The sequence below is a fragment of the Podarcis liolepis genome (assembly GCF_965112155.1).
Source record: "Podarcis liolepis genome assembly, chromosome: Z".
In the NCBI taxonomy this organism is placed as follows: Eukaryota; Metazoa; Chordata; class Lepidosauria; order Squamata; family Lacertidae; genus Podarcis; species Podarcis liolepis.
The window spans coordinates 38,548,559-38,567,937 of record NC_139570.1 but is presented as its reverse complement, the minus strand read 5'-3'; the positions used below and the strand labels follow the sequence as shown (position 1 = coordinate 38,567,937).

Sequence of the window (19,379 nt, the reverse complement as noted above, 5' to 3'; positions counted from 1 at the left end):
AACCTCTGTCACATGGGAATAATCCAGGAAGAGAAGGAAAACAACCACTGTACTGGCCGAGTTCTCCCATAAACTATCAGTCAATGCCCACGTTTAATGTGATCTTCCACCAATCTTCTGCCTACAATTTATTTATGGATTTGAGATACTTCTATCCCACTCTCCAACCAAAATAGAACTCAGAAACAGCCAACAGCATGGAGATTCAAATAACATAGAACAGCGTGATAAAATGTTATAATAATAGAATCAGCATAGAGTGCAGATGATTGGTTTAGCTTTACCGGGAATCTCCCTAAAAGAGATATATTATTATTATTATTATTATTATTATTATTATTATTATTATTATTATTATTATTATTTGATGGATTTATAACCTGCCTTTCTCCCAAGTTGGAATTCAACGCAGCTTACAACATTTAAACGCTACATTATAAAATGCAAAACGACACAACCAGACTAATTGAAAACAATGTTAAAATACATCAGAACACATTTGGAACCAGCAATTTGTCATGGTTTGCCCTGACAGCAGCCCAGTGATCAGCACTGCCTGCTCCTTAGGTTCCAAAGACCTTTCTGACCAGACTAACCTCCCTTGGGAGGGAATTCCTCAATATACGCTTTCTGGCACTTGGCGAAGTGATGCCACTTCAGAAAATTACTAAGATGGAATGGACCATTGAGGTCTTGTGCTATGACTTACATAGAGGATGGGGATAATGGACTGGTCATCCCGGCGGATGATCGTCGGAACATACTCAGCTTTGGGCACCTTGGAGGAAATGAGCTGGAAAAATTGAAGGAGAAAGAAAGAAGGAGAGACAATTAAAATGGGCACCGAAGGGAGGTGGGGAGTGGCAGGGGCAATGGACAAGGGCCACATCCCATATATGGAGGCCTGAACTGGTTAATTCTTTATTCTACAGGACAACCCCACAACCACTTGTCTCCTCAGCTCATACCCCTCATTGGCCCTGCTTCACTGTTTCCTTGAATAAGGCTTTTGCCTAGCTGAGATCATGCCTCCTGCCTGCCTGGAGGACACAGAGGGGTGAGCATCTCTGAGTGTGTCTAGCAAAAATGATTTTTTCCCTCCACTGCTCTGCCCACTTTTGCCTCTTGGACTGCTGGCATGTGTACCCCCAAAGTTTTCCTGTGATGGGATGTGGCCCTTGTACTGATAATCGTTCCCCACTTCTGCCCTTGGCAGCTGCCCGTACTGCTTTTTGGGTATTGCTCACCATGATCTTGGGTGGGATGAAGTCTTCCCCGCTGCAGGCTGCAGCCTCAAGCTCTTTCTCTGCCTCCCAGTTCAAGTCAACACCCTTGTCAAGTGCACAGCAAGAATCCTGGAGCTCATGGCCTGTGAGATACAGAGGGAGAAGCATTGCAGAGGGGTCCTTATGCACATGAAAACACACATACAATGTTCTAAAGTGTCCTGGTTAAGAAGGGGCCCACATGCACATTGGCCTCCTTCCTCACATGATCAGACCAGCAATTAAGAGGCCCCAACAGATGATCAGAGATGAAGCCCGGAAGATGCCTGCTGTCGAAACTGTAAAAAGGGGAGACCAAAACATCAGAGGCTGGTTGCTGCCTTTAGGATGCAGATTCTGAAAGAGTTATGTTGGCTGAGCATTCCCCTTTGAACCCAATTCAAGGATGCTTATCTTCCTGCCTTACTTAGTTTGCGTCTTTTCCACATTGCCTAATACCAAGGACTTCCTAGGGGGCTTACAGCAGGGTTAATCTTTAGAGACGGCTCCTCAGAAGCATGTGGGATGACGGCATGGGTGAGAGCTTTCTCTGTGGAAGCTCCCTTGTGGTGGAACTCCCTCCCCATACAGAGGTGTCCATCATCTTGGACTTGACCGGTTGACACCGACACATGAATAGACCTTTTCAGTGGTGGTTTCCCCTTTGTGGAATGTCCTCCCTTAGAGAGGGGCATCTGTCTCCAGCATTATTAACTTCCAGGAATGATTTGAAACATTCCTGTCTACACAGGTGTTTGGTGGCTGAAGAATACTGTTTCTGGTATCTTCAAGATCACTGGATGGATGGATGTTTTTAATTCTATTTGCTTCTAGAATGTTTTAGGTGTAATTGTCTTTAGAATGCTTTAATCAGAATGTGTTTTGTTTTGCTTTGTTTTCATCTTTAAATCTGTTTACTGCCCTGGGCTTCTGGGGGGGATATAAATTTATTAAGTAATAAAAGTATTATAACCTTTGTCACAGAGCTTTCACCATTTGCTGAAGATGAAACTCTTTGCTCTGGTCTTTGACAACTAAGATTCCTTTGCTTTGAGGAACCCATAATCTTGAGTTGAATTCATACTGTTCTGTTCCAGTTGGAATGTTTCAAACTTCTTTAAAATCTTTAACTCTTTTGATCTGTTTTTATACCTATATATTAAAATTGCAAGCCACTCTAGGAGCATAGGATGAAAGGCAAGTAAGAAATCTTATAAATGAATAAAGTGGTGATACCACAGAGGTTCATTGGTGGAATGGTCTCCCCTTGTCACTCTGACTGGCACTGCTATCATCACAATGATAGCTAGTGTGATGTAGTGGTTAGAGTTTCAGACTAAGACCTGGGATACCAGGGTTCGAATCCCACACTCAAGCATGAAGCTCACTAGGTGACCCTGGGCCAGCTCACCTACCTTGTAGGGTACTTGTGGAAATTAATTGAGGAGTGGAAGAACCACTTGAGCATCTAAAAAGGTTTTTACTCTACTGCCATTGATACTGTACTTAGCTGTCTCTATTTACTCTGATGCAAAGTTTTGTGGTATTATAATTTTATTGTGTGGTTTGCTTATATTATGTGTGATACCTCTTGCTATCTCTATATACCGGGGCTGGGGAGCCTTTGGTCCTCCAGAGGTTGTTGGGCTTTGCGTGCCATCAGCTCCTGACATCATGGCCAACACTGAATGGGAGGATGATGGGAGTTGTTGATGAACTACCAATTCCCGGCTTAGGCGCATCTGAATGATGTGTGATTGCACATCATGGCACCAAACCTGGAAGTAGCCCCAAAGCACCATAAAGATGTCATGAAAAGGGGTGGAGTGGAGTCAGAATGGGTTGATGTGCGCTCTGTAGCCCCAGCGCAAAATGAGGATTGTCTGTACAACTGTACAATCAAAGGTTCCCCAGATGGAGGATGGGTTAATAAATAAAGAACAAATAACAAGAGGCAAGGCTGCATGTTTTTGGTGTCCTATCTAGCTCCAGCCTCTTTTCAGCTCTCAGGTGGGAAGAAAATGAAAGCAGGCTGTGCAGGTAACCTTGGCCTCATAGAAACGGTCTGTTCTATTGGGCCGTCTAGCTCATTACTGTTTACACCAACTGGCAGCTGCTTTCCAGGATTTCCTTTCAGGGGACACTACAAGTCCTAATAATAACAGTAACAATAACAACAACAATCATAATAATTTTATTATTTATACCTTGCCCATCTGGCTGGGTTTCCCCAGCCACTCTGGGCAGTTCCCAACAGAATATTAAAAGCACAACAAAACATCAACTATTAAAAAACTTCCCTAAACAGGGCTGCCTTCAGATGTCTTCTAAAAGTCAGATAGGTGTTTATTTCCTTGACATCTAATAGGAGGGCATTCCACAGGGCGGGCGCCACTACCGAGAAGGCCATGTGCCGGGTTCCCTACCTGGAGATGCCAGAGATTGAACCAGGTACCTCAGCCCCTGAGCTACAGCCCTTACCAAATAAGAGCATAGCTGCCTGCCTTACAACACATCAGACCATTGGTCTGCCTACGTAGCTCAATATTCTCTACACTGATTGGCAGTGGCTATCCAGGATTAGAGGAAGAATGTGTGTATCAACCCAACCTAGAGTTGCTGGGGGCCTTTGGACCTTCTGAATGCAAAGTAGACACACTGTCACTGAATCATTATTCTTCAGTTCTCATGATTCTGAATAGGAGGAGCTGGGGCCTGAACCTGGGACCCTTGACCTGTCCCCAAGCAGAACCCGCTTACAAGGAAGCTCAGAGAGACAGACACTCTCTCACCTCCATTCTAGCTGTTGTGAGAGGCCGCCCTCTGCAACTCACACACAGACCAGCAAATTTAAACACCCTAAGACAGCAGCATCACAGCTTAATCCCCACAGCAAATCAGACAGAACAGGATTCTGGGGAAACCTAAAGGTTAGTTGGAATTGTTCACACGGATGGCCCAGTGACTAAGCCCATGCCAAACCAGTTTGACTTTGGGTTTTGGAAGGTAGGGAACGAGAGGGGAGGTTCATCGAGGACACAACAAAGGAACGTACTTTCTCGGGAATCATTGAGGTTTTCGGGCTTAATGGGAGTGGGGTCGCTCCAGGACCGGCTGAAGCTCCTCTCTCGGCGCTCGGCAAAGGCTAAAAAAATTAAATAATGGCAATAAGGGACTAAATTATCACAGCTTTCTATACGACCAGCCAAAAGAAAAACCACCACACCGCCCTGGCTCACAATCTCATGCTCTTTAGGCACACTCTGTAACAGCTAGTACAGGTGAACGAGAACAGCTAGTACAGGTGAACGAGGCTACATTCATGGATCGGTCTGGATGAGAAAGCGAGGCACAGGGGGGGAAAGTGAAGCAAGGCAAGTGCAGCTCTCTGGGGCAGGGGCAGGGAACTTCTATGGCCCTCCAGGTTTTGCTAAGCTAGCAACTCCCAACACCCTTGACTGTTGAGCCCTGCTGGCTTGCAGGGAGTTGTGAGTCCAACAGCATTTGGAAGGCCACAGATTCCCCTCTGCTTCCCCAGTCTAGGAGATCTAGGGCTCCGGGACGTGATTCAACACAGCACACCCTGCACCACCTCCATCCCCTCACTCACTCTGCGCCTTCATGCGGCGGCTCCCCACCATCCGCAGATGCTTCCTGAAGTTTCTGGAAGAAGCAGAACAAAGAGAAGGTGGTCAATACTGAGGAGCCAAGAAGACTGTGATGTGGGCCATTTCCCAGAAGGTACCATGGTGGTAAATACATCAAGCTGTATATAGAAAGAGATTTGGAGGTGTGTGTTTTTTTTGTGGAGTGGAGATCAGCCACAGAAAAAAAGCAAGGAATCTTTGCACTAAACAGCTCCCTGAGTATCTTATTAACTTCCTATTGACGTAGCTAGATCAACCATAGCTGGAGGCTGGAATACATCTTCTAGTGTTTTAATTGCATATTGGCAGAAGCATGTTTGGCGTTATGCGCTCATGGAAAGAGTGATGCATGATAAACGGAATGCAAGAGGGCAAACTACATCGACGCCATGTTCACACCACACATCTAAAGTACTAAGATACCACTTTAAACAGTCATGGTTTCCCTCGAAACAATTCTGGGAGCTGTACTTTGTTAAGGGTGCTGAGAGTTGTTAGAAGATCCCAGTTTCCCTTCCAGTGCTACAATTCCCACAGTGGTTTAACAGTCAATCCCTCTTTCTAGTGAGCTCCATGAGGGGTGAAATATACTTCGTCGCCAGTGAAATATACTCAGAGTCGAGAGTGGATTTCATGCTCTTTATTCAGCTCATAGTGGTGAGGAGGAATGAAGAAAGTCCCCTCAAAGTATCTGCTTTATATACATTATTTACACAATGGGCTGCACATGATTGGTTAATTCTGGAATTCTACTGTAAGCCAATCAGGTTGTGAATTCACTTATATCTGGAGCATGATTGGGTGGTTCCTGCCAACCAATCATACTGCTGCATTGTTCTTGGACCAATCAGACTGCTGCAATTTGGATCCTATTGTTCTAGGACCAATCAGACTGCTGCAGTTTGGATCCTATTCAACTCAGTACATAACAAGGGGGGAAGAGAGATTTCCTAACAACTCTCAGCACCCATAGCAAACTACAGCTCCCAGAATTCATTGAGAGAAGTCATAAGGGACCCCTGACCATTAGGTCTAGTCGTGACCGACTCTGGGGTTGCGGCGCTCATCTCACTTTATTGGCCGAGGGAGCCGGCGTACAGCTTCCAGGTCACATGGCCAGCATGACAAATCAGAGCAGCGCACGGAAACGTCGTTTACCTTCCCGCCAGAGTGGTACCTATTTATCTACTTGCACTTTGACGCGCTTTCGAACTGCTAGGTTGGCAGGAGCTGGGACCGAGCAATGGGAGCTCACCCCGTCGCAGGGATTCGAACTGCCGACCTTCTGATCAGCAAGTCCTAGGCTCTGTGGTTTAACCCACAGCGCCACCCGCATCCCGGGAGAAGTCATAGTAGCTTTTAAATGTGTGGTGTGAATGTGGCCCTAATCAATTTGACACAATACAGTTTCTGTTCCTAACTTTTGTAAATACTTCTCTTGAGAATTCATGTTCTCAATGACCCATGCAGATTTTGGAAGGGGTGATATCAGATAGCTGTTTTACTCATTGTTTATCTGATTTCAACATTTATCACCTTCTTTCCAAGTATATACTGTAGCAATGACACAGAAGGAATTGGTAGCCGTTTTGTTTTTTTAGGGAGCTGCAATTTGCAAAACAGAACCATTATTTTAAAAATAAAATAAAAGTATGTCTACACCACTATTGGAATTGCTCAGGATCCTGAATAAATGCTCATCGAAACATAAACAAATCACATCCGGAGCAGCAACTGTTCATGAGAACATGTGAGCTAACATCTTGGGAGCAAAATCTGAATGTATCTTGCAGGGATGTCAAGTGGTGGTAAGTTGAAAGTGCACCATTTGGCCACAACTTGCCCCAGAATGTTTACATTCACAGTTGCCACTTGGGGGTTGCCATTGCTACATCTGTCTTTAGGAATCCAGTGCAGAAGTGTTTGCTAAGTAAGGGAAAACCTGCTCTGAATTCCATTGCTGGCAGAACACTGTTCCACAATTATAATTTTTGGGATGATTCTTAATGCTTATTCCATGCAAATGCCAAGGTTGAAATTTGAAAAGGAATAGCAGTAATGCAGGAGAGAAGGGTTTCTGAGCCCTTAACCCAAGTGGAGCTTTTCTACTGAAAATTATTCCCTGTAGGATGCTTTATGCCTTACTGGCGGAAGGATTTGGAGCTCTTGTCCAAAGAAAGTAGAGTGCATGGCCTTTCATGTGGCTCTGAAATGCCCTCCCAAAACCGTCATGGTTACTCTTTGGATCGTTTTCCACAAAACTGAATGCACTTTAACAGTGAAACAGACTCCCTTGGAAAGTGGTGTGGACTCTCCTTCCTTGGAGGTTTCTAAGCAGACATTGGATGGCCATCTGTCATGAATGCTTTAGCTGAGATTCCTGCAATGCAGTGGGTTGGACGATGACTCTCGGGGTCCCTTCCAACTACAGTTCTATGATCTATGATTCAATCCCTCTTCCCAGGGGACTCTGGGTATTGTAGTCCTCTCCTAAGAAGTCCCAGCAGCTTTTCACAAATGACAGTTCTTAAGGTTATTTGGGGAAGCCATGAGTGTTATGACAATACTACTTTAAATGAGTGTTGTGATTCTGGCTCAGTAATGGCATAAAGAAGCCCAGAGGCGCAATTTTAGCTTGCAGGGAGAGGATGCTCACCTCAGGCAGGAGATTTGGGAGTACCACTGAAGGGTAGCCAACTGTAAATTATTTGAATGTACAAGTCGGGTCTGCAGCAAAAAAGCTTGCAGTTTGCCCTTACAGCCAAACAGAGGTGTGCTCTCGTTTAGGTTCCAGCCAGTCAGACATACCCTTCTCCAATACTATAAACCAGAGTTTCCAAACTGTGATTTATGGACCAAGAGTGGTCCATGAGCTTCATTCAGGTGGTCAGCGGCACGTCTGTAAAAATAAAATTTTAAAAATCATATAGCATACATGCCATGCACTTAAAGCACATGGCTTCTCCCAAAGAATCCTGGGTGCTGTAGTTCAACCCTCACAGAGCGACAAGCCCCCCAGCACCCTTAACAAACTCCAGGTTCCAGAATTCTTTGGGGGAAAGGCATATGCTTTAAATGTACGGTGTGTATGCAACCTAATGGATTTGCTGACACCCTAAGCAATCTTCAAGTGGTCTGTGAGGGGAAAAGTTTGGGAACACAGCTATAAGCAGCTGAAGAAGGTCGTTCTCCCCCCACCCCATCCCCATTTTATGCACACCCACCTCACTCCCAACACACAACTTCCAACGGATGCCAATCATGTGTTTTGTTTGTCGATTTATTTTTTAGATTTATATCTCATCCTTCCTCCCAAAAGAACCCCCTCTTTTTTACCCTCTTAGGTTTTTAAAAAAAGTTTCTTGTGATTGCGGAGGGGTAAATGCATTCCCTCGAGAATGCTGATACGTAACTCCTTGTTTCTCAGTGGGCCCCGATTCAAATTTCTGCCGGCCCTCACCACAAAGTTCGCTATTACAGGGAGTAATTATTAGGTTGTTACCACCTTGGGAAGAAAGAGAAGAGGATTTGGATTTTCTCTCTCAGGGACTAAAATGCCCATAAGGGATATGACCTAGAAAAAGAAATTTGAAGTCCGTCATGGGAGTACATCTCCTGTGGCATTTACCACAGCTTCAAAAATGCAGGGTCTTCTTCAAAGTCCAGGGAGAGAAGGAAGAATTTTCATAGCCTGCACCGTAATTGAGACTGAAATGAACACACTATGGATTGTCGGTAGGGGGAGAAAGAATATATTTTTGGCACCCCAATCAGAGTTAGCCCTATTTGTCACACACTGCCAGGCACTTGCCCCCAACAACATTTTTAAAAACACTAAGGGTAAAGCACCATTTTGAATTTTCTGCTTTGGGCATCAAAGTAGTTTGCATGGGCGTAGCCAGGATTTATGTTGAGGCGGGGTGTGTGCCGAACCTCAGTTAAGTATTTTTATTGATTTACTTGATTTGGTGGGAGCAACTTCCCCCAACTTCCCCTTGGCTATGCCCATGGTGCCTTGGACTGTACCCAATAGCACATTGCTACTGTGGGCATGGCATCCCAGAATCTTCAGAAAACAAGACACATAAATATAAACTGTTCATGAAATAAACAAAAGCAAAATAAATCAGGCACAAAGGTTACCTGTTATCAGGCATTAGAAATGTGGAACTCTACCAGACAGAGGAGGCTAGTGCCCACTGGGACCAGAAGGGTGGAAGGCAGGAAGTCTAACAGTAGATGGCGCCAGACCAATGGCAGGCATAACCATTACTTCTGATGTCCCCCCAATCCTCCCACATTTTACTCCCTACAAGGTCAACACCGGGACTACAGAGGAGGACATTGAGAGGCAGAGCTTACAACCAGGACTGGTTGGAAGTAAGAAGGCAGGCAGGAGGGAGTTGGTTGGAGATAGACTGACGTTGGTGGTGCAGTGTCCCCTTTGCCCAAATGAACCAGCCTCCTCTTCTACCAAGTAAATCTGTATAAATGTAGGGCAAAAATCTATTCATGGCCAGTTTATTTGCAAAGAGCCTCTGAAAATCCAAAATAGGAAACATCTATGAAGTTATTTTCTATGGAATGCTGAACAGAATTAACAGGCATTTCTCCAAAGGTAGTAGAGGCACATCCATATCTTTGAGCCCCAGATCCAGGGGCTCCAACAGGGGGCCAACTGGTGCTTTCACACCCCACCATTGCAAGCAGGTGGACCTTCTGTTTGATCCAGCAAGGCATGTATAATTAAGAGCTGGTTTTCCTTCTGGAAGGAGAAATAATAATTTTGCCTTTGCTTGTTAGCAAACAACCACAGAGCTCCAAACTCAGAACGGGCCCAACAGCTTAGAGCTAAAATTAAAGTGGGCAAATATTCTTGGACAAACCATGCTTAGAATTTCATTCATTTTCATAGAACTCGGAAGGACATCTTGAAGGCCACGTAATCCAAATACAAATCCATTGCTCAAACCAGAATCTAAAATGAAGGGGGCCAACAATACGGTGCCCATAGCACCCTGGATGTCTTCTCTTGACACCCACTAAGTCTCTGAGTGTCGTACACACATATTAATTGGACTCTTGGTGATGTGGTAGTGGGGCTGGTTAGCATTTTCTTCCTTCAAAAGTACATAGAGCTGAATGAGGAAGATGAAAGAGCAACAGTCCAGAGATTGTAGCTAATGTAAATTGCAGCCATGAAAATCTACATTCACAACATATATTTTATACCAGTATGATACCAATTTAAATAGTCATGACTTCCCCCAAAAGAATTCTGGGGATGGAGTAAATATATGAAATATTTGAAAAGTAATTGTGATGAACAGATTACGCTAGGTGGTTTATTTGAAATATTACAAGAAATACTATGAAAAGAATTATTAGTTAAGGATAATTAAATGTAATTGTGTAACATCTGATTTATTGTGTAACATCTGATTTATATCAGTATTGTTTTTAGGCACCAGCTGAAAACCTGCCTTTTCCATCAGGTTTTTCAAAATGGATTGCGGTAGACTTACAGATGGCCCTATTTTGATGTATAGTTGATTTTAAATATTTTTATTTCTTTTTCCATTCCCCCACAAATTTTATTTTAAAACCAAGAGCGTAAAAAGAAACCTAGTCTAGCACTTCTTTGGCCTTGGCAAATTCTGCTCTTATTTCTTTGATAATCTTTATTATTATTATTATTTTAAAAAATGTATTTATTGCTGTAACCCACACCCTGGCCTTTAAGGCAGATGGGTGAGACAGGAGTTTTTAAAACAAATTTAGATTTCAAAAGAGACTGTATGTACAACGCCAAATGGCAAAGCAAATCATTGAATGGTGCAGTTATGTGAAAAAGCTGCATTTTGGCTCTAAAACAAACTGAACAGAGTGAGTGAGGAGGGGGGTAGGGGTGGCATTGAATTCACCCCAGCTGACCAGTCAACTAGCCAGCCAGCCAGCCACAAACACAGCCCAGGCTCCATTCTGCCCTCCCATGAAGTTGGATAAAAGTTCCTCCAGTCAATTAATCACTCTATAATAGTGCAGGAATTCTTTCACTATATACAAGGGGTGAGTGGGTGGGAGTATTTAGCAACCCAAGCACAAAGAACGGATTTCAGTCACAGAAAGGATTCCGTGTGCGTTTGTATGAAAGAGAACAGAAACTCATCTTCCAAGATCACACAAAGCCCAACCACTGACTCCATCCACACTAGGCCTGGTTGCCATGGAGACACTCACAGGCCCATTGCTGGACCCAGCAGGAGGCACGGAACACACACATTAGGCCAGGGGTGGGGCCCTCAGACCAATGGGGAGCTATGAGCTGCCACCAAAGCCCTCAAGGAAAGGCAATGTCCCACCGTGGACAAAAACAGGGCACGGCGCAAGGACCTAGAGAACATGGTGCGGGGGGAGGCTTTCTATGTCTCTTTTCCTCTACACTCATCCACCCTCCATAGAGAGGAGGGTGTTGCACCTTCCCCCTAAAAATCTCCCCTCCATTGACAGAGCCACAAACATTTAATCTCTCTCCCCACCCCCAGTGTTCTTTAACACTGTAGTGTAAGGCAGCCATACAGGAAGCCATTTCTGCCGCAGAGACTACAGAAACTGGGCAAGGGGGCATCACTGCAATCAAAGCACTACCCTTGGCCTCTCAAAATGCCCCAAAGAATGAAAAAATGAAAGCTACACCACCCCCCACTTCACTAGTAGCTTGTTTCCCTTCCTGTGACAATGGTGTCTTTTGGCACAGGATCCTGTCCTCATGTGGAGTAGTAGCATGAAGAGCTTTGCTCCCCTGCCCCACAATTTCTCAAGAGAATAAGCCACCACCACACCCAGTTCCTCAGCCAGCCTCAAGCAAGGCCCCCCCTAATCTTGCTGCAGCAAAAAGCCACTGTTTGATTACCAAAGAAAGCAGCTTGAAATGAGTCCCTCGCCCTGCCAGACTGGGCACCACATCAAGAGACCAAAATTTGCTGGCACCAAGCTTCTCCTTCTGAGCCAAGGAGAGTGAGCAGGCCAGCCTAGCACCAAAGGGGGTGGGAGAAAAGCATTTATTCCCCTTGAACATGCAACAATTTCTAAGCAAAAGGATCAGGGATGGAGGGGGGGGTTTGCTTAGGACTGCAGCGCAGGATCTTGCCAAGACGAGGCAGCAGGAAAGACCAGGCCAGCCTGGGAAACTGGCAGCATCAACCCAAGATGGGAACCACATTCAACCGCCTGCAAGGTCTGCCCTTGCGAAGCTCCAGGAGAGGGTGCCAGACGGCAGACGAACCTGCTGGAAAAAAAGCCCCACGCAGCAACATGCACTCAGCCACCTTCTCCCGCAACCAGAAAAACAAAGCAGGGAAATTCGCATCTCAGGTTGGCTCAAGTCCAGAGTACAACCACTTCGCTGGGAGGCGTCCCAACTTTTCCAAGATGGAACTGTACAACACAACAGCCTTCTTAACAGGACATCTCTTGCAAAGGTTGACTCCCTCCAACTTTTCCTTCTTCTTCACCATTTCCCCACTTCACCCAGCAAAAGCAAACTTGGCAAAGCCTAGGAGTATATGTGGTTCCCCTCCTTTTAGAGAAGGGCTGGAGATCACAAGTGTGAACTGGAACATCCCCCTCTCCAAATCTTACCTCAGCCACAGTAAGTCTCATGCTCACTCAGCCTCAGTCTTCCAGTCTGCAGGACTGGGAGGTAAAATAACAACTATCTGCCTTAGTAGGTTATTGTAACAATTGTGGAGTTAATGTATGCAAAGGACTTTGAACACTACCCTAACACAAAACATTTAGCCCTCTTTGTGTGGGCCTATTTGGGAGGGGTTGCCTTCCCTCTTTCAGTGCAAAGTTCTGATTCTAACCTCAGGACTAAAAGCCAAACGTGGCCTTCCAAGCCTTGGGACTCTCCCTAGAAAACACCCGTCACTGACCCTGCTCTGTGCCCTCCTTGTGTGTTTATGTGTGGATGGAATGTGTCCTTGAATCAGGGCTGGACCAAGACACTTTGGCACCTGAGGCGAACTACAACATAGTGCCTCCCCACAGCCAGTGAAGAAGAGGTGGGTGAAGATCTACATCAGGAACAAGGGTTGAAGGAGCCTAGCAAGGCCTCCAATTTGCCAAGAGGCTGCTATGGGGGGGGGGGGGTGAGGGAGACTGCCAAAGAGGAGGCTGAGCTGGCCTCAGAGGAGTGCACTACAGCTATTGTTGCCACCATTGTGGCAACAGGCAATGATTCCTTGGGGGCCAGTTCTGCTGCTCCTATGGAACCTGCCACAAGAGGCAGTCATCTCATCTTGCTTCGTGGGTGGGCTGGCCCTGCCTTGAATTCTGATCTTGCTTCTTGCTTGCCTGGATGGATGATAGAGAGGTGGTGTGAGTAGAAACTAGGCTCTTGTACAAAGTAAAATTTGCATTTGTTGTCTTGCCTACTTTTGCCTTGGACCTGCTCACCAGTGGAATGTGATCCTTAGGAGGTTTTCCCCAAAGGTAATGTGGCCCTTGGGCTGAAAAAGGTCCCCACCCCGTGTTTAGTTATCTCTATTTGCTGGGAGGACAGAAAATCAGTGACGAGTCCTGCATGATGGAACCAAACCACATTAGTAAATATTTGGCCTTCAAGCTCTTGCCAAGTTTGCTTTCAGAGGGACTGTGCCCTGTTAAGAACAAAGAACCTGCCCAATTGACTGCCATCAGCTTCTTCGGTTCTCTGTACCAGCATCTGAAACATCTCGCTGCCAGCATTTATTTTTTTCAAAAGCAATGCCGATGCCCCTTGCAGGTGGCCCATGCAACAAGGCAAGGATTGAACTCGTGCGAGGAGGAGTCGCCCTCGTACCTCTGGATCAGAGCCGCAGAATCATTCTCCCGCTTCCGCCTCTTCCTCTCCGCGTAGCCCCTGAATGCCCTGGGAAACCAGTTTTAAGGCATTAAAACCAAACTACAACAGCTTCGAAACTGGGAGACGACATTGAGGGGGGACAGCAACACAGGACAAGGGAGAGCGCAGACTCCCAATCAAGAGGCAAACCTCTTGAGGAAGAGGAAGGAGACGCAAGCCACAAAATGAACTACAAACAAGTTGGGAGAGAGGCTGAAGGAGCAAATAGGGATGTTGAATGTATCATACCCTGTTTTGCACTGGGAGATAGATTAGGAAGAGATGTTGAGTGTATACCATGCACTGGTGTTTTTTTGGGAGGGGCAAAATAGATCAGGAGGAATGTTGAGTGTATGTCACACACTGAGTTTTTTTGGGGAGGGGGAGGAAAATAGATCAGGAGGTGGCATATCGTAAGAGCCTGGAGAAAAAGGACTATGTCCAGAACGGATAAATTGGCAGCAGCCTAACATTCTGCACTCCCCTATCATGGGCTAACTCCCTCTAGTTATGTTCCCCCTACCATGGAACCCACAATATCAGTAAAGGAAGGTTTTGCACTGCCTACTGTGCGAACAGCATTCAGAGAAGGAACGAGCAATAATTTAATGGTTACCTCCTAACCCCTAGAGGATAAAAGAGAAGAAAGCTTCAGAAATGACACTGAAAAATTGGACCTTAACAATGAAATGTCTGAGGCAGAGGCCTTTCTTGGGGAGGGGGGCCACAAAAATTCAGTTTGCTGAGTATTTTAAGTAAGGCGACTTCTCTCTTGTCATTTGCCATGCCTCAACACCCTGCACCCCCGCTGCCCATTCTTCCCATCTGCATTACAAATAACCTAGAACAGGGAAGAGGAACCTGTGACCCTCCAGGTGTGGCTTCTTGGGAGCTGGGCCAAAGGTTCCCCATCTCCCTAACCAAGAGGTTACAAGGATGCATGGTCAGGGATTCTCTCCACCCCCAGTCTCCTAGAACGGATCACAGGTATAAAAACAAAATCATAAAAAGAACAAAGGAGAAAACAGAGAGGAGGGTTGGATGAATACGCAAGCTGCTAGATGCTTGCTGGCTGGGTTTAAATCTTTGATGATTGAGTCTTCCACTGCTGAGACCCTGGGAACAACATCATATTCAAAGAAAAATAGGTGGAAGGCTGGAAGGCCCTTGTCACCTTTTTGTGCATCCAAATATGGACAAGATACCGGGGAAATGTGGGGGTTTTACCCAAAGATGCCAACAAACATGGGTCAAAATGGGGCTACAAATTTGTGGGGTGGTAGCAGCTGTACTTACGAGATGCTGATGGTCCCACGAAAAGCAGAGGGGAGGCAGAGAGAAAGAGTGAGAGAAAATATATATTAGTGAAGAAATACAAGCTGAACTTTTCTGCAGTAGCAAGGTGGGGTTGGTTGGTGGGTGGGTGGGTGTATACATATATTCCTATATACATAAAAACGTAATGTATTGTCATGCTCTGCAGATAGACAGCAGCTCCATGTGTGTGCGTGTGTTTTTAACCTGACACCAAATGATTATAAATAAATAAAAACAAAACATTTTCGAAGTGTGACCTTCCAAAGCTGTGGCTCCACCAACACTGAGGCAAAGTCTCAGGTCCCTACCATGCCTTCATAAGTTAATAAGATGAGGCAGTTTAAAAGTGTGAATTTAGCACAAAGTCATGCTCATGGGACTCTACTAAAGCTGTAGCTGTGGCCATTTTCAAAGAGTGCAAAAATGTACACATATAAACATGTATGTGGAGATGAAGCCACTGAGAGAAAGAAGGGCAATATATTTCATGCAAAAGAAGCTGTGTTGAGCAAGCATGAAGGGAAGGCTTCCAGTGTTCCTGTTTAATTCAGCCCTGCATTCAGAACCATGAGGACTAGAACCTTGCTCTCTCTCTTAAATGAATTGCAGCAGCAGAGCATATACTTTGCATGCAGAAGATTCCCAGGTTCAATCCCCTGGTAAGGCTAGGAGAGAGGCTCTGCTTCCGAAAGCCTAGGGAGCCGCTGTGGGTTATTGTAGACAATACTGAATGTGATGGATCAGTGGCTTGGCTCAGATAAGGCAGCTTGATGTCTCTGTTATAACAATGCTATGTGAACCCAGAAGAATGGCTGGTTAAGTGAATGAGCATGCAGACATTTTACATGCTCTCCTCCATGCCCAGCCAACCAGTTTTCTAACTTACGCTTGCATAGTTGTTGTAGCTGTTTGAAAAGTGAAGAGGTTCTCTTTGGGAAACCAAGTTCTGATGGGGACATCATCTGCAAGAGAGGTAAGCAGTCACAGCAATGAGAATTCAGTCCTGGGAAAAGAGGGAACACGATTGAAGTTCAATACGCATGGTGTGGACAAAGCATAAAGAGATATGTTTTTCCCTCACCAGAGTTATCATGGAATGAAAGGAAGAGCAGATCATCTGATGAAATTAAGTAGGACAGACAAAAGAAAACACTTCAGACAGCAGGAGAACGAAAAGATGGTGATGGACTTCAGCCTCATTAAGCTTTCAAAGCGGATTAGAGAGCTTCATGGAGAAAGACAGATCTATCAATGGTTATTAGCAATGCTGGCTCTGTAGCTTGAGCCCAGGATACCTGAAAGATCTCCCCATATGAACCTGATACTAGCCACAATGGCTTTGTTCCCCTTTCACCAAGGGAGCCAGTATTCCTCTGAATACCAGTTCCTTGGGTTCGCAAGTGGGAGAGTGCTATTGGACTCAGCTCCTGTTTGGGGCTTTCCATAATGGGCATCTGGCTACTGTGAGAACAGGATGTTAGATGCCCCACTAACCTATTCTAGCAGCCAGTCTTTCCTTATGTTCTTATCCTTTGACTACAGAGCTTCAGAATCCAAAATTAATTAAAACTCTGTAACAGGCACTTTGCTATTTGTTCCACCAGTACCCTTCCTTTACTAAGTTACCCGCCACAGAATTTTCATGACTTGTACATTACTTTATCATTTAATAAACAAAACCAGAGAGTTGTCAGCCATCCAACCATAATGCAGATCACAACATCTAACTAGGCGTGGAGCTAAATCCTAGGTGACAGGGCTGGGGAACCTTTTTCAGACCGAGGGCCACATTTCCTTTCCTAGCAAACCTTCTGGGGGCCACATGCCTGCAGTGGGTGGAGCAAGAGCCAAAAGTAAGTGGAGCAGCAGTGTAAATGATAAGTGGAACCTCCACTTTCAGAAACTGTCTCACCCTCCAATTGCTAGCTGCAAGGAATAAGAAGAGTTTGGATTTGGTATCCTGCTTTATCACTACCCTAAGGAGTCTCAAAGCAGCTAACATTCTCCTTTCCCTTCCTCCCCCACAACAAACACTCTGTGAGATGAGTGAGGCTGAGAGACTTCAGAGAAGTGTGACTGGCCCAAGGTCACCCAGCAGCTGCATGTGGAGGAGCGGGGAAGTGAACCCGGTTCACCAGATTACGAGTCCACTGCTCTTAACCACTACACCACACTGGCTACAGGAGCTGGGTGTCACCCCACCCACATTTTTCCCAGGGAAATCAGACTACCCACTGTTGAAGACAAGAGCACAGGCCTTTCTATATTGATTTCTTTTATTCCGTTACTAACCTGACACACGGTCAATGCTATACATTCTCTCCAGCTTTTTCCGGCGCCAGCCAGTCTCGCCGGCCTGGTGGTGGTGGTGGTGGTGATGGGGGTGGTGGGGGTGAGGATGCTCTATGTCAAAGGCGTGCTGGGAAGGAGCAGCCAGGTGGGTGCAGCCGGGGCACTCCTTGGAGACCTGGCGGCTGCTTGCCCAGCTCCCTTTGCAGTGCCTCCCAATGTTGTGGGAGCTGACCGCATTCTGGAGAGGCTGGCCCTGGGAGCAGTCTTCCTCCTCTTCCTCCTCAGCCTCAGCCCCTTTGATGACCACCAGCTCCATGCTCTCACTCTGGTGCTGGGAGAGCATAGGCCTCTCTCCGGAGATAGTGTAGACCCGTGGTTTGGGCCCCTCGCCTGCCAGCTTCTCGCCACGCTCCTCTGAGAAGCTGCGTTCGAATTTGCCGTCAGAAATGAGGGAAAGGCGGCGCTTGTTCTGGGCTCCCTGGTGCATATCTGGGGAGTCCTCCTGCCCAACGTAGGATTCAGCAAGCAGGTGATCTGGAAGGAAAGGAGCATATGAGAACCTGAGTTAAAGATGCCAGCTTTCTTTTTCTCCAGTGTGAAAAGAAATTTGGAGTCCAGGATCTGAAGATGGACAGCTGTTCTGACTTTGAGTTCAGACATTTCCAGCAGGGCATTTCTGATGTTCATAAGATAGTAAAGCCCCATGTCCTGACAATGGAAACATATTCAGCCTTCTGAATCTTCCTTCTGAAATTTCAGATCATATTACCTGCCCACTTTCAAACATATGTTTTATCCTTTTTGTAAATTGCTTTGAGGTTTTGTTTTTGTTTACAATCAAGCAGCTTATAAATTGCATGAAATAAATAAATTAAATTAAATATTTTGAACAATACCACACCCACACAAACAACCTTGACAGGGCTCTTTTGGAAAATGTGCCTCACGTAGCCTATAAATAATTTTAAACATGAGTATAACATAAAAATCAACACATCCTCCTACCTGAACCATTCTGGCCTTCCGGATGGTTCTGAGAGAGATAATCTCCAAAAGCCCTCGCCGCTCTTCAAATTGTCAGGTGTGCAGAAGCACAAAATGGTGGAGAGAAAGAGGGGAAAGGGGAGAAAGAGAGAGAGAGAGAGAGTTTGTTAGCAAAGCAAACTAGCAAAATCCAGCTCCAAAGTGTTTTGTCACCCTCATAAAAATGAGGGAAATCCCCACCCACAACCCACAAAGAGAAGCCACTCACTCTTTGACTCACACACCTCAAAGCTGCCATTATCCTAATAGTGGAGGAATATACCTGTATGTTGGGTGGCAAAAAAGCAACTTAGAAGTGGGGGATAGGCAGACTGTGGAAACCACACAGGCAGAAAGGTTAAGTTATTCTCCTCCCAGTACCTCTGTTCCGGTGAGAGACTGCTCTCTCTGTCACAACTCACAGCTGCTTTTAGATAAAAATGAACAAACAGCAATGTCAGGAAATCAGACTCGCCTGCTTTCATTTGGATCCAAGAATGCCTTTCTCAACCTTGGGTCTCTAGATGTTGTTGGACTACAACATCCCATCATCCCTGACCCACTGGTCCTGCTAGCTAGGGATTGTGGGAGTTGTAGTCCAACATCGGGGGACTCTTGCATTCTGTATTAATGGGGGGGGGGGTAAGTGCAAGATGCGGTTCATTGATGTGATGGGCAAAGCACCTCTGTCAATTGGCTGCGGATCACCCAAAGTGTAAGAGAGAGAGGGGGTGGGAAATGACAGAGAAACTGAGAGAGAGACTAGTCCCTAGCTATTCCAAAACTGCAGCCTCTTAGAAAAATGAGTCATCCACTCTGCCGCACAATCACAATTGTGTCATCCAGGACCTGTACCAAGAAAACCTAAAGCAGGGGAAGCCAACAGAGTGCCCTCTGGAAATTGCTGGGCTATGAATACTATTGGCCCCAGCCAGAATGGTCCATGGT

The 19,379-nt window shown here is 45.7% G+C and overlaps 1 protein-coding gene across 3 annotated transcripts in view; it reads right to left on the bottom strand.

Moving 5' to 3' along the window:
* Nucleotides 1–19,379, bottom strand: part of NSMF (NMDA receptor synaptonuclear signaling and neuronal migration factor) — a 45,481-nt gene that overhangs the window by 8,926 nt on the left and 17,176 nt on the right. Inside the window, exons 2-9 of one of the 3 annotated variants that reach the window (XM_083485566.1) lie at nucleotides 18,414–18,475; nucleotides 17,409–17,942; nucleotides 16,003–16,078; nucleotides 13,758–13,826; nucleotides 4,876–4,928; nucleotides 4,321–4,410; nucleotides 1,248–1,369; nucleotides 710–793 (exon numbers count right to left, since the gene is read on the bottom strand). In XM_083485566.1, the coding sequence (XP_083341692.1) occupies nucleotides 710–793; nucleotides 1,248–1,369; nucleotides 4,321–4,410; nucleotides 4,876–4,928; nucleotides 13,758–13,826; nucleotides 16,003–16,078; nucleotides 17,409–17,942; nucleotides 18,414–18,475 (1,090 nt within the window). The remainder of the gene's footprint in view (nucleotides 1–709; nucleotides 794–1,247; nucleotides 1,370–4,320; nucleotides 4,411–4,875; nucleotides 4,929–13,757; nucleotides 13,827–16,002; nucleotides 16,079–17,408; nucleotides 17,943–18,413; nucleotides 18,476–19,379) is intronic. The other 2 variants (XM_083485568.1, XM_083485567.1) reach the window with 2 other exon arrangements.